This window comes from Melanotaenia boesemani, chromosome 13, assembly GCF_017639745.1.
Source record: "Melanotaenia boesemani isolate fMelBoe1 chromosome 13, fMelBoe1.pri, whole genome shotgun sequence".
NCBI classification, from domain to species: Eukaryota; Metazoa; Chordata; class Actinopteri; order Atheriniformes; family Melanotaeniidae; genus Melanotaenia; species Melanotaenia boesemani.
In genome coordinates, this window is record NC_055694.1 from 26,895,907 (window position 1) to 26,911,044 (window position 15,138).

General features: G+C 40.5%; 1 protein-coding gene across 2 annotated transcripts in view; it reads right to left on the bottom strand.

Annotated features, from left to right (window-relative positions):
* Positions 1-8,718: 8,718 nt before the first annotated feature.
* The window catches only part of LOC121651830 (plexin-B1-like), an 89,718-nt gene continuing 83,298 nt past the window's right edge, over positions 8,719-15,138 (bottom strand). For both annotated transcript variants that reach the window (XM_042004252.1, XM_042004253.1), the window contains 6 exons: positions 14,813-14,973; positions 13,058-13,205; positions 12,674-12,738; positions 11,841-11,916; positions 11,609-11,683; positions 8,719-10,854 (listed from right to left, as the gene is read on the bottom strand). In XM_042004252.1, the coding sequence (XP_041860186.1) occupies positions 10,750-10,854; positions 11,609-11,683; positions 11,841-11,916; positions 12,674-12,738; positions 13,058-13,205; positions 14,813-14,973 (630 nt within the window). In that variant the 3' untranslated portion in view covers positions 8,719-10,749. The remainder of the gene's footprint in view (positions 10,855-11,608; positions 11,684-11,840; positions 11,917-12,673; positions 12,739-13,057; positions 13,206-14,812; positions 14,974-15,138) is intronic.

Consider the following 15,138-nt stretch of genomic DNA (forward strand, 5'->3'; position numbering starts at 1 on the left):
CATGCGGTATCATTCGTACTGGCAGCAGCCATACATGCAACATGTTCGACTTCTCCGAATGGCTCGAGCGCGGGTCCCAGGTGATACAACTATCAAGGCAAGCTACCCAGTCACTAACATCAGACCGACTACGATTAGGGAAAGACAACCCCAGATCCTCCACAGGGTCCAAGACACAGAGCAAGTTCACATCCATTTATTATGGCTCAGACCCTGCACAAACACAGTCCAAGCTGGATACTAAGGAACAAGCTACCGACCCTTCTTCCTCCTCTAAGAAGAAACAGAAGTTTAAGCTGTACTGCTCATACTGTGAAGGAACAGAGCACTACCTCGGTGGCTGTACAGATTTTAAGGAGTTAGACCTCAAAGCTGTGGCCACTTGGATTAAGGAGAAATCCAAATGTTGGCGCTGTGGCCGGAAACATACTCCTGAGCAGTGCACCCTCAAGAAGCCATGCAGCACCTGCGGAGAACAGCACTTATTAGTGCTTCATGACCTGGCTGAAGCTAAAAGCAGGGACCCTCACATCTTAGCGGAGAGCACGAGCAGAGTATTCTTGGACCCTCTCTGTCACTCAGGTCGTGTAATCTCAAAGTCGTACCCATACAGTTACACCACCAACGGAAGTCCTTGGACACATACGCTCTCCTCGATGATGGCTCAGAGAAAACTAATATTCTCCCAGAAGCAGTCAAGGCACTAGGCTTATCACTTGAGGAGGAAACTTTGTCTCTGCATACTATCGGCCAGGATGTTATCCAGATTAAGGGAGGCTATGTCTCATTCCAGATGTCCCCCCAAGGCCAGACCGGAAATACGCTACAAGATGAGCCTTTACTGCTCAGCCACTCAGCCTAGCTGAACAGACGTGCCCAGTAGAGCTCTTAAAGGAGAAGTATCAACACCCACAGTGAGTGCAGCTTGAGAGATTCAACCACGTACAGCGGCTAGTATTAATCGACTCTGACAATGCTCACCTCATAACTCCTGTCCGTCCAGTCCTGCGTGGTCCAGCCCAAGGACCTGTTGCTGTTTGCACCAAGCTCGGCTGGGCTATCCAGGGTCCAATCAGCAGCATGCCCACAAAGCAGGAGGTGCACTGCCTTTACATATCATGCTCCTCTCCTGCTGAAGCCCCACACCAGGACGTACAGCGTCTTTAACAATTAGACGCCCCCTCCACATACCTGAGAGGGAGGTCACACGTTCAAATGAGGATAGAGAGACCATAGCCATGTTAGAGGCCAAGACCATCAGAGTGCCCGTGCATGGTGTAGAAAGACATGCCACTCCCCTGCTCAGGAAACGAGACTTTCCACAGACCCAGCAGATAACATCACAAGAGGGATGTCACTTTCTGAGCTCACCATTCCCAGTCGCTTGTCACACGGCCCACACTTCCTCACACAGACTCCTGAAACCTGGCCAAAGCCCCCGACAGAGTTCCCAGACTGCAACAGTGAAGAACTCAGAAAAACTGCCCTCTGTGTTCTCACATCTGTATTCCCAGGTCTACCAGACCTAAATCAGTACACATCCCTAGATGACCTGATCCTGGCAACTTACAAATTCATCTACCCCCCTCACGGCTACTGAGCACTTAGAGGCAAAGAGTCATCTGCTTCGCTCTGCACAGAAGGACAGCTTTCCAGAGGAGGTCCAAGCCCTCCAAACTGGCCACCCTGTGCGCCCGAGCAGCCTTCTCAGTGTTCTTTCACCCGAGTACGACAGCCTAAGTGGACTGGTTAGAGTGGGAGGCCGTCTGCGCCAAGCCACAGATATAGAACCTGACAGCCTTCACCCAATTGTGTTACCACCTGAACACCCTCTGACCCAGCTCAAGGATGCCCAGCTCCTTCACCCCGGTACAGAGAGACTATTTGCCGAGGTGCGGCGCACCTATTGGATCCTTAGAGGATGACAGGCTATTAAGAAACACCAGTACCAGTGTGTGGACTGCAGGAGATGGCGCGCCTCACCGTCTACACCAAAAATGGCTGACCTTCCCCCATCTCGGTTAAGTCTTTACAAACCACCATTCTGGTCTACAGGAGTGGACTGTTTTGGATCATACTTGGTTAAAATTGGGTCTAGAAGAGAGAAACGCTGGGGGATCATCTACAAATGCCTCACCACTAGATGCGTCCACCTAGATCTCCTCCCTAGTCTTGATACTGACTCGTTCTTAATGTCACTACGCAGGTTCATTGCGCGCCGTGGGAAGCTGTACGAGCTGTGGTCTGACCAAGGCACTAATTTCAGGGGAGGCCACAGGGAAGTGCCAAGTGCCTTTGAGACATGGTCCCCAAGCTTCAAGAACTGCTAGCGAACCAGACTATCACCTTTACCTTTAGACTTCAAACCTCCGTACTCGCCTCACTTCGGAGGAGCCTGGGAGAGGGAAATCAGGTCAGTCAAGTCCGCCCTACAGGTCGTCCTAAAAGACCAAGTCATGGCAGAGGAAGTCCTCCTGACAGCTGTCATAGAAGTCGAAGGCATCCTTAACTCTAAACCTTTGTGTTATGCCTCCTCTGATGTAGCCAACTTAGATCCCATCACTCCAAACATCCTTCTCATGGGGCAGCAGGATGCTACATTACCACAGGCAGTGTACGGCCCTCATGATGCTCTGACTGTTAGGAGATGGAAACGCAGCCAGGTGATCAGTGACCATTTCTGGAAACGCTTTGTCCAGAATTACCTCACAGGTCTACAGCTGAGACAGAAATGAAGAAAGTCAATGGATGATGCTGCTGTAGGACACTGTGACGAAGCCGCCTCGTCACTGACAGCTGTCCCTACTGAGTCCATAAATGCACGCACACACACACACACACACATACACACACACATACTCGCCTGTTCCCCGGGGACAAACTCCCTCCAAAGTCCGACAGTCATATTACAACAGTAAACCACACAGGAATGCAGTCTGCCTCACGTAGCGACTTATTAAGGGTGCACACTTAATATTTTGCTAGGCTGATTGATTATATGGCGTTGGCTGGTTATTTACCGTCCTCTTCCTGTCACTGCTGTGGCTTTGGTCAAACCCGAGGCCATATCCAATCCACTGTTAAGAAGCCGACCTGGCCGACATCCGGAAGTGACGTCATGACCATGTGATCACTCCGGTTCGCGCCAAACATTTTTATTTTAAAAACCATTTATTACTTTGCTGTTTCTGATACTGTGATTAATAGGTATATTCGAAACGAATGTGTAGAATTTGTGTTATTTTTGTAATTATTTTATTTATGTGGAAACATAACAAGAACTGAACTAAAGTGATTTATTTGTAGAAATTAAGGATTATTGAGAAAAAGGGGAGTGGCTTAGAGTATTTAAAGGGAAGCCTGAGAAGAAGGGAGCATTCGAAATCAAAAGCATGGTTAAATGCACAATAAAGGGAAGATGGCAAACATTATGGGATAATGGGCAGACTGGTAGATGGTTCTACAACATCCAGAACAAAGTGGGAAAGGGCAGGAATACAAACAGAAGTAAGAAGGAGGAGGATGTTCTGTCAAGAATGAGGTTTGGGCACACAAGGCTAAACAACAGTCTGTTTATGATGAAGTAAAATGCAGATGGCAACTGTGAAGTATGTGGTAGTCCAGAGAGCATAGAGCATGTGTTTTTATATTGCCCTAAATACCAGGATGACCAGTGGTCTCACTGTTGCAGGGACAAAAGATAACATTTAACTTGCAGGACATCCTTCAGAGACACTCAGGTGAAGTCTGTTTCAATTATGTTTTTAGTTTCCTGAGGGCTACAGGACTAATGTACAGAATTTAGTTTTTTTTTTTTTTTTTTAAACGTTAGACAGGTGAGACTCATGTTCCACACCCCAGTCCAGTTGGTGGCGGTAATGCACCAGTAAGTTAGCTGCCAAACGCCTTAAAACCCAAAGAAGAAGAAGAAGAAGAAGGGGGCATTCATTGAGTTGCATTGCTGGCAACTGGACGGATTGGTCGGAGACAGAAGGTTGGATTATTTTTGGCTGGTCTAGAGAGAGACAAAAGTCATATGTTTGTTATTTTTCTTTTTTCCATTCTTTTTGTAAATATGTAAATATAATTTGCACTGGAGTTTTTGGACATTTCTCGCACTGCTGAGCACAGTTTGGGAGCCACGGGCACAATAAATCCACCACAAACTGACAAGCAACTTGCCTGTTTTATTGGTTGGCTATGAACCCCGCCACAGGCACGTTGTGATGATCGTGGACTCCAACCTTCCCAAGAGGACTGTGGCCGGTTGGGACCATCACCAAGGTTTTCCCAGGGACAGATGGCGTCGTTCGAGCGGCGGAGGTGAAGGTTAAAGACAGTAGTTACATTTGTCCTGTAACCAAACTGATAGAGCTCCCCGAAATGCCCGACCACTCAGATGACACCTCTTCACTTTAGTGGACTTTTATATCAGTGTATTTGGCAAATACAGGGGCGGCTGTTAAAAGTCTGTGGACTAACAGGGACTATGTTACTCAGAATGCCCCAGTCCTGTTGTGGTTCAGCTCAATTATAGCGACTTAAGTTTCGTTTTACGGTCCGACAGTCTCGACAGTATAAGCGCAACATCTACCGAGCAAAGATCGCCATCCGGGCCCATCCTAAGTTACTCCTGTGTGTTTTGAGTTCTGTGTGCGTTCCTACTCATGTGAGTACAGGTTTACAGGAGGAAAAATGTGTGTTTTTTCTTTAGTCGTTACGATAATCTGCGTAGCCACTCGTTTTTGCTACAACCCGCGGCTGCACTACATGTGCACTTATAAATGATTATTATTTAATGTGATGTCAAGCATTGCCCTACGTTTGTAAAGGTAATCCAACTGTTAACTTTATTTGTTTGGTGTATTCAACCTGTGGTGGTTTTCCACGGCATTTCATTTGTGGCGTTAGAGCTCCCTCTAGGGTGTTACTGCAGGTCAAATCCTTTGTATTGATGTGGTACTGCCTTTTATTGAGGTACCTACTTGTTTCTCTGTTCCAGATAGCAGGTGAGAGGCAGGGTACACCCTGGACAGGTCACCAGTCCATCGCAGGGCCAACACAGAGAGACAAACAACCATTCTTACTCACACTCACTCCTAGGGAGAATTTAGTAAAAAAAAAAAAAATATTATGATAAAGATAGTATTATTTTATAATTATTTATTTTATTTCATAATATTCTATAATTTTATTATAAAATAGTAAAAATAATAATAATAAAACTTTATAGCAAGACCTGTGTAACCTGAGTACCTGAGTTTCCTCGTACCATTTAATTTTAACATATTTTCCATTGCTTTATGGTTCAGTGCCTGATCATTTTTCAGTCTTTATCCAAAACTACATCAGTGTAAAACAACAGGAAGGGTTGTAATGATGTCAGCTGATTAGCTTACGCTGCTGAGTGTAATTTTCAAGCCAAATGTAGAATGCTGGCTTTAACCAAGAGTTAGATTGTGGACACAAAACATAGTTGGAAATGGCAGGTAGTTATGCAAGTGCTTTTAAAAAAACCCCACAACATTTAAAGGTGAAAACAACACCTGCTTGATCACCCATGTCTTTAAATGACAAAGACAACACACCCTCAGAAACCTGCAGAGACAAGAGCCGGATGCTTCAACAAATGCTTTTGCATCACTACTGTAAATATGACTGAATAGATTCCAAGCTTAATTTGGCTGCATTTCACTTCTGCTGTAGTTTGCTTTGTTAATGTTGCTTTGTGTATGGAAGTGTGTGCAGGGGAACTTTAATTCTTTTTTCATGTTGGTCCAGTCCTTTCCCCTGAGTCTTGCTTTATAACTCTGTTATGTTGGTCCAAACTTAAGCTAAAAGCTTGTGCTGGCCGTTTCTACTTTCTATTTTCAAAAAGCCGTAATGAGACTCTTCCCACGGTGATGAGCATGACTATGTGTACATGGAGAGACATAAAACAGCACCTCCATGGATCTAGATCACTATGTTAGTGGGGGATAAATAATTATTTGGCAATTAAAGAATATTTATTTTTGAACCAGCTTCCACCAGCGTTTAGTTGCAAGAGGCTGCATCACCCAACACATGCAAACACTCATTCTTCTGTGTCCAACTCGTGTGTAGGGAACACTGAAATGTGACCTACATTCCTTTGCCATTATGTGGCTGATAATTCAAGACCCAGGCACTGATAAATATATTACAAACACGACCTGATAAACAGCAGATAAACGTTCAACTAAATAATTGTCTGGTAGCCACTTAGCACTAATAATAATAGCTGTTACCTCTGGACAAAAAAAAAACAAACAAAAAAACAACATGTATATTCATTTGAATCTAAAGGCTATGTGAATGTGACGGATTTTAAAGGTCAGAGTGTAATTCACTGATGACATGAGGTAGTATTTTCCCCCATCAGAGAGACTGGCAAGACCCGCCCATGGTCAGCAATGCACATAAACAATAAAGGAACAGTAATGTTAAAAGAAATAGCAATAATAAACATTTGTGACAAACATAAGGATATTCAACTTTAAGGTGAAATTTACATATAATGTAAAAATTTAATTCTACTTTGATATTATATCATGATTGTAGGATGTTTAAGTCGAATCATGATATGGTCATTTCTTCATCTCCAACTATTTATTGAAACAAAATCTACCAACAGTGTTCAGTATACCACAACATAAAATATCAGTGTGTCAAAAACTGAGTGTGGTTTTGGTCTGATGATGTCTATATGTGAACAGTATGATGAAGAGGACTGTATAGATAGCAGCAGTCATTAAACCAGAACATTTAGTGATGCATTCATGGCTCAGACACGCTTGATTATTTTTTTGTTTTTGTTTTTTCCAGTTACTCATGGTACAGTTGTACATGTGCATTAAAAAGTTTAGAGAGGGTCAAATGAAATTCATCTGTAAAGGTTATAGTGGATTTTAGGTTCATTCTGACTACATACAAAAAAATTAATATTCTTAAGTTTTATTGGGTGTAATATATGTGCAATATAATCATGTATACCCTTATCAGCCACTTCATTAGGTACACCTGCTAGTAGGTTAGAGTTCCTTTGCTTCCAGAACTGCAATAATTATGAGTGTTACTGATCCAACAAGGTGTTGGAAATATTCATTGGAAATTTTTCTCCATATTGACATGATAGCATCAAACAGTTGCTGCAGATCTATGGGATGTACATCAACGATGAGAATCTCCTTTTCCACCACATCCCCAAGCTGCTCTATCGCAGGGGTGTCCAGCTGGTCTATAAGGGCCACAATCCTGGTTTTTAATGTTTCTCTCAATACACCTGACTACCAAATTAGTGAGTCATTGTGCAGAACTTCATATGCTGTTGGATCCATTTTATTTGAATCAGATTTGTTGAAGCAGGGAAACAGTGGAAACCTGCAGGACAGCTGCCCTCAAGGACTGACTTTGGACTACCCTGCTCTGTAGGACTGAGATCTGGTGACTGTAGAGGCCACTGGAGTACAGTGAACTTATTGTCATGTTCAAGTCATGTTAGAGTAGAGTTTTATGACATGGTGCATTATCCTGCTGGAAGTAGCCATCACTGCCTGCTTCTAGTGGGTACACTGTGGTCATAAAGGGGATGGACACAGCAACAATACTTAGATAGGCGGGGGTGGTTAAATGATGCTGAGCTGGTATCAAGGGTCCCAAAGTCTTAAAATAAAATATCCCCACACCATAACACCACCAGCACCAGTCTGAACTGCTCATAGAAAAGCAGGATGGATCCATGCTTTCATGTTTCAACCAAATTCTGAGCCTACCATCTGAATGCAGCAGCTCAAATACAACTCATCAGACCAGGCAACATTTCTCCATCTTCTATTGTCCAGTTTTGGTGAGTCTGTGTGAATTGTAGCCTCACAATCCTGAGGCTACAAGGTCTCAGGTCTTCTGCTGCTGAAGCCCATCTGCTACAGGTTGGACGGTTAGAGATGGGATTCTTTATACCTTTGTTGGAACCAATGGTTATTTGAGTTACCCTTGCCTTTCTATCTCCTGCCAGTCGACTGCTGTTCACTGGGCACTTTCTCTTTATCAGGCCATTCTCTGTAATCCCCAGAGATGTTTGTGTGAGAAAATCCCAGTAGATCAGCAGTTTCTGACATACTCAGCCCAGCCTGTCTGGTACCAACAACCAGTCATCCTCTTTTCCTCATTCTGACGGTCAGTTTAAACTTCAGCATGTCTACATGCCTGAATGCATCGAGCTGATGTCATGTGATTCAAACAACTGACAGCGTGTATTGCATGACATGTACTGCAACCTTTGGAAAGGCTGCAAATTCCCCAGATTTTAATGGGACATTGACACAAACTGACATATTTGTATGTTACACTGAAACAGGACTGAGGGAGCAAACTGAGGCTTCATCCATGAGGCGGAGGCAATGATGATCAGATTATATCTTAGGTTACTTATCAGTGACTGAAACATAACAGGGATTAACACGTTATTGTAATGTCCTATTCTGAGCCCTGAGACAGAGCACTAAAACAAATAAATGGAGTATAAATATGTTTCAACAGGCAAATGAGTGCCTTTTAGCAGATTAGCTAACATGTATAGTTCTGTTATGATGAATTCAGGACATGCATATAGCTGCTCCCACTTCCACTGGTAACCTGCTGTCTGATTCAATGTTGAAGGCTGGGGAAAAAAACAAAAACAATCATGTTTGAGGCTTTTGTTCACATATGGACCACTTTATTGCATCACATTAAGCTGTTGTTAGGCTCATCCTATCAGTTAAACAACACTAAAGTCAAGATTACGTGGGAGATGTATGTATCTACGAAACGAACCTGGGCTTTGCATACACAAGTTAGCTGCAAGCAACAGTATGTGCACAGCAAAGAATGAGAAAAATACTTTTTTATATACAAGTTAACTGCTTGAAACCTTAGAGCTCATATTCTTTAATGCATTTTAGATCAAAACAGAATGTAAAGAAATTCAAATCAGCAGATGGTAAATTTGGTTTTGATGTAGCAAAAAAAGCAACAACAAACAAAAGGTAGAGAAAGGACAAAAGATGTTTTCTTCAAGAAAAAGGGGCAGAATCTTTACCGCTCTACAAGTCTGACAGGAATAACTAACAACATTTGCAGCAAAATAAATAAACAATAAATTAAGTTGGAAAACAACTAATAAAAAGCCTTTCACACATGGCATCACAGAGCAGCAGTTCTTTGTTAAAAATGAATATCCTTTAAAAAAGTCTTGAAAGAAACGGGATCATTTCTGAAACATAAAAAGCTTTGCTCTGCAACAACACTGTTAAAATCTGGCGTTCGCTTTAACACCAACAATATAAACAAAACTTAAAGCATAAAAATTGGGCAAAGCTGTTTTTGTTATGAGTGAAATGTTTGTAAAAAACTTGGATTTCAGCCTCTTGGTGGAGGCTGCAGATTACATCAGTTTTACACGGATGTTACAGGTGAAGCTGAAAATGTAACACAGGTGAGTCGGGTGACCACAGAGACGAGATATCTGCAATAAAAATCCCATAAAAGTTTAGAGACATAAAATAGACTTAAAAAAAACCAGAAGAATACAAAATTGTGCCGACAATATAACTAAAATAAATCCCCCCAAAAATGCACAAATAAAAGAAATAATTTGTCATAAGTGATTTAACTTCTAATTATTTTATAACCACTTCAGGATTAACGCTGCTTTTTTTCTGCAACACATTACGAGGTCCGGAAAAATAAATGTATCAGGAAACAGAAAATAAATCCTGAAGTGCTGTTAAATTTTTTATTATTAAAAACATACCAATAAACTTAAAAGTTTATTTGTGCATTATTTTTGTATTTGTGCATTAATTTCCCCACAGGAAGAAGATCAGGGTGAATCATTCACCGATTCTGTGACTGACCTTCTACTTTCATCATTTTGAAAAGGACGGATCAATGTTGACGTTATCTTGGAGAAAAATCGGACAAATTTCTTTGGGTGATACAAAAAAAAAAATCCTGCAAAGTTTATCTTAATATGGCCACCATAAACAAAGAGAGAGAAATGAGAGTCTTTATAAAACAATGCTCTTTAGCTCAAACAAATGAGGCACCAAAGTAAAAAAAAAAAAAGAAAAAGAAAAAAGAAATGCTCGTTTACTGATCAGAAAAACAAAATAAGACTTTGGAAAGACGGTTTAAGGAAGCCAAGAGCAGATTGGAAAAACCCCTAAAGATCAATAAACAGGCCACTGATAGTGTCACAATAAGACTTTAAGAAAACACGAACTAAAAACCCACAGCAGTCGACATTAAAGGTGAAATCCTCCTTTTTCAGCTCACAGAGGATGAAAAGCGTACCTTTAAACTCGGGGTGGGAATGTTCTGCTCAAATCTCTTTCATTTTCTGTCTCCTTTTTTGTTTTTAATTCAACACAAAGAATCAATGAGATGTCAAACGTTTATGATGTGCTTCTTTTTAGATTCATCAGTTTTTTCCTTAGTGGCATGCTGTCCTTCTTAATCCCAGTGTGAGGACCTGTGGAAATTTGAAGGAGGTCACAGGAAACGTGGCCAGAATCAGCGATCCTCATGAGATAATCTCTCTCATCACTGAAAACCAGTCTGTCAGAACGACAGTGAAATCACAGAGTGCCTTTGTCTTCCTTTGTTTTAAGAAGAGAAAGGGAAAATAAAGAAAACCTTTTTTCGTCCAGGAGACGTAAAGGAAAAAAATCCATTTCGGCTTTGAGGTCATAAGTCTGTCACCTTGTTTTCTACAGCAGCAGCGATCTGTTGGAGCCTGTAACCGAGCTGCATCTTCTGAGCTGTGGAGTCCTCCTCCAGAGCCGTGATAATCTGACAGAAGAAAGAAGTCAGATGAAAAATTATTTCAAAAGATATCCAAATTAATAGTCTGGATGCAACTGATTCTTAATAAAGATAGTAAGACAGTGTAACAGAATAGCACATTTGGGCCAAATCTGGCCTGTATAGTTCAGTCACTGTAACTGCTGTATGGACCAGATGTGGTCCAGCTGTCATAGAGCACCCTGAACTGGGGTTATAATAAGCGAGAGCCAAGGGTCAGCAGCTGGGCAAGATTTGGATAACGTCTTGTGGATATGCTGCTAAAATTAGGCAGTCACAGCCATTCTGAGCCAAACCACATGTGAGTCATGTTCAGGCCAAACACTCTTTGCCATCCAAGTTGCTGATATACAGTAGAACCAATGTCAAGTTGAAAGGCATGTGTGTCAAAATATTTCATTTGTTGCTGAAGCATATAGCGGATGATATTCCCTGTAACAGGAAATTGTGCTGAAATTTCACCAAAATAAGAAAAGCTGGAAGGCCTTTGCCCACCTATTTGTGGAATAAAGGGAGATTTGATAAATATTACCAGTGTTATAATGTTTAATCTGTATAGACTAGAAGTATGAACTGTTTTTTACACATTGAATTTTAGCCATTGTAGCATTAAGATGTCACAGTTTATCAAAACATAAAAATAGAAGTTTATTTGAAAAAAGGAACAAATCAAAATGAAGCTCAAACAGACACAAAGACCAAAGCTGTGTGCTTCTGTATTATTCATTCTAGTCATACTTACTTGATCATAGTATTTGTTGATGTACTTGTACAGCTCGTGTAAAGCCACAAGGCAGTTCACTTCTGCTGCGTAATTCTGATGTGGGAAAAAGAAAAAAAGCAGTGGTTAAAAATAGCTATCTTTTAAAAATACTCTATCATTTAAACTCAAAGCCCCCCAAAAATAAAATGCTCAGCTTTAAAAACAAAAAAAAAAAAAGTAATATTTTTGCGTAAAGGGATGAACAACGTACGCGGGAGAGTTCTGCTAGAGCCGAGTTCATCTCCTGGTCACTGGCTGAGATGGTCTGCCGGATGTCTGTGTAGTACCTGAAGATGGGGCGAACAAGAGAAGCACATGACTGCAGAGCTGACTTCATTGATATTTTTAAATACACATTTCAAGTGTAACTGATGCAGAACATACAAAAAGAAAAGAATTTTCCTTTAAAATTGGCTTTTGTTGTGTTTAGACATAAAGCTATAAATTAATTATTTATTCCTTCAGAAAATTGATAATGCAGACACCTGCTGAGGAACATCTGAGTGGGAAAAAAGAAAAAAGACAAAGCTAAAAGATACTAAAATGACTACATCTCTATGTTGAAGCTGTTTGATAAGAAATTAAAAACAATTCTTACTCTGAGTTCATTTAATCTGTTGATCATCAGTTAATAATGTCAAAAGTTACACTGCCCACACCTGGACTATGCTCCCTCTTTAATTTCATGAGAAAATACAACAAACCCACAGTGTGACAGAGAGGAAACAGGTACAGAGCTTGTTGTTAATCTTTTAAACACATGGAAGACTAATAAGGCTTTTAAAGGAAGCAGGTTTGTTACAGAAACTCCTGTTTAATGAAGCTTTAATTTATTACTTGTGTAATCTGCAGGGTTTAACGTGCAGCTGACAGCAGTGAGTGCAGCAGTCTGCTCCCAGAATATCCATGCATGAAAGCCTTGCAGGCTAAGTCTACCTTCTGTCTGCTGCTAACAGATGTCCTCAGCCTCCCTCCCTCCCTCGTGTCTCTTACATAGTTTTTTATGCCCGGGGGGAGTGGGGCAACTGGCTGCCATATTCTTACCTCTCCACCATCTGTTTGTAACGTGGGATGTCTCTAGCATACAGCAACTTGTTGATGGGAGAGTCCTGAACAAGGAAGACAAACGTGTCCTTAAAATATCATACAAACTACATAATATAATAGAAATAATAATATTATATGAGGTATTTTACAATGTAATGAAAATAAATAAAAAATAAAGCTTGAACAAAGTTTTTAATTAACCCTTAAAACACCATATGAAGACATATGATGCCATTTAAAACAAACACATGTTAAACATCAAGAGTTTTAACCATTATAACAAAACCACCAGGGGTGCTGGCGATCTGGTGGAGTTTTAAGAGTAACAGACTTATGTACAGTAATTAAAGTCACTTAGTGTATCTAGTGGGATTAGCTCACCCGTCCTAGCTTGTGGTCAGCAATGGTGCAGGAATCCATAAAAGTTTGGGCGATGACCGACAGCACAGCATCCACATGGTCTGAGGTCTGCACGTCAAAGATGAACTGTGGGTTTTTGAGGATATTGATCCAGAACCGCAGCGGTAAACTGTTTAACCAGACAAGAAAAATGATCAACATTTAAGTAGTGAAACTGTGGCTGTTATGTTCCGCACACTGGGAGAAAAGACCCTTTAAATAATCTATCATTCAGATTACAGGGTTTTTTAACAGTAATTTTAATTGGTTACTTTGACTTAATCAAATCCATTACATTAAGGTTACAGAATAGAATAGAATAGAATAGAACTTTATTGTCATTGCAACAAAAGTGCAACGAAATTACATAAATTGCAACATAAATTAGAAAAAATACAACGTATATAAAATAAGATCAAATAAAGTAAAAAATAGCTGCCAGAGTATAATGTTTAATATATAATATAGTTATTGAAACTATTATTTTTTTAGTTATTTTAATCAGGGCACGGGTGTTAAGTGAAATATAAACGACACATTTCACGTTATGTGAAATTGTTAGAAAACTTTCATCTGAACTGAATGGCTATTTCCAGGATGACTACTGAGATATATTTATAGCTTAAAAAAACAACACAAATTTATGTTAGTAGCATGAACTATGAAATCTATTTGAATCAACTGATTTTGTGGAGCTTTTTTTTTTAAAAAAAGCTTTTTGGCTTCTAGCTTACTGAGTATTTGTAGCACAGTGATGGGACATGTTTGTAGTCAGCAGAGTCCCTGCTTTCAGACATCTTGTTTGTGTGATTTGCTTGAAATGGTGAAATTAACAGAAGCACTTAAGGGGGCATGGGCTGTTTTCATGTTTTTTTTTACGTGTCCAGATATTTGCTTGGGATTTGAATTGTGTTTCATTTGGGCGGCGACACCAGGTAGAGGCTTCTCGTTACGTTTCTCCCCTTCATTTTCGTATGCTATGTTAGAATTGGTGCTTTCTAGCATGCACATAAACTATTTGTTCAGCATGCATTTCACGCAGCCGCCTGTACAGGAGGCGCTCGTCATGAAGGGGTTTTAACTTAGAGTTCATCCTTGCTTATTTCTCTGTGAGCTCTTTGTGGAACGGAAAAAATACACAAACATACAAGAGTCTAATGGTTGCCTGGCTAAAAGAGAACAAAACATGTATTTTTCATTTGTTCTTCTGTGCATTTTATTGGTATAACATGTCAAAGTTTAATAATCCTCATAGAAAAATCCATCAAATCGATTAGAGTCCTCTTAGTTGGGGGGAACCAGGGTTCCAAGTTAAAATCATTTTCTAAAATGGCTTTTAAAAAACAATGTGATGGTAGTTTTTACGCCACGTTGTTATTGAATCAGTAAATCGTTTTCTTTTCATTACACCCTCTCACTGCAAAAGATCCACAAAGCAACATGATCTGCATTTTGTTCCAACAGTCTGGGCTGCTCCGATACACACTGATGTGCTGTATGAATACACACAACTGCAATGAAATGTTGGGCTTAATTCATTTGTAATGGAGACTTTTTTTTTCTTTGCTAGTAATACACAACTATAAATATTTGGCAATGAATGAATGAATGAATGAATGAATGAATGAATGAATGAATGAACGAATGAACGAATGAATGAACCCTTTAGAGCACATTTTTAACATTTAACCCAGACACCAGATGTTGGCCTTTCCTGCCTCCTAACATTACAGTTACCTGTTGGTTTTCCAGATGTGGATGGTCTCAGGGTCAGCGATGTTATGCTGCAGAGCCTGCTCATCCAACAAGTCAAAAAAGTATTTAACAGCCAGGGGGACGGGACGACTGGTGCTGAGGATCGCAGTGAATAAATCATCAACGAACTTCTGCAGAGTACCCTAAGACAGAGAAGAGAATGGCGGGGTTAAATAAGCACTTAAAAAAACTTCCAATTATTTCACGTTATAAAAGGAATCTTAACCACATCCCCAAATCACATTAACTGTCTCTTTTTGATGTGGGAAAGCAGCAACTCTACTTTGAACCCCTCCTGGATGACCAAG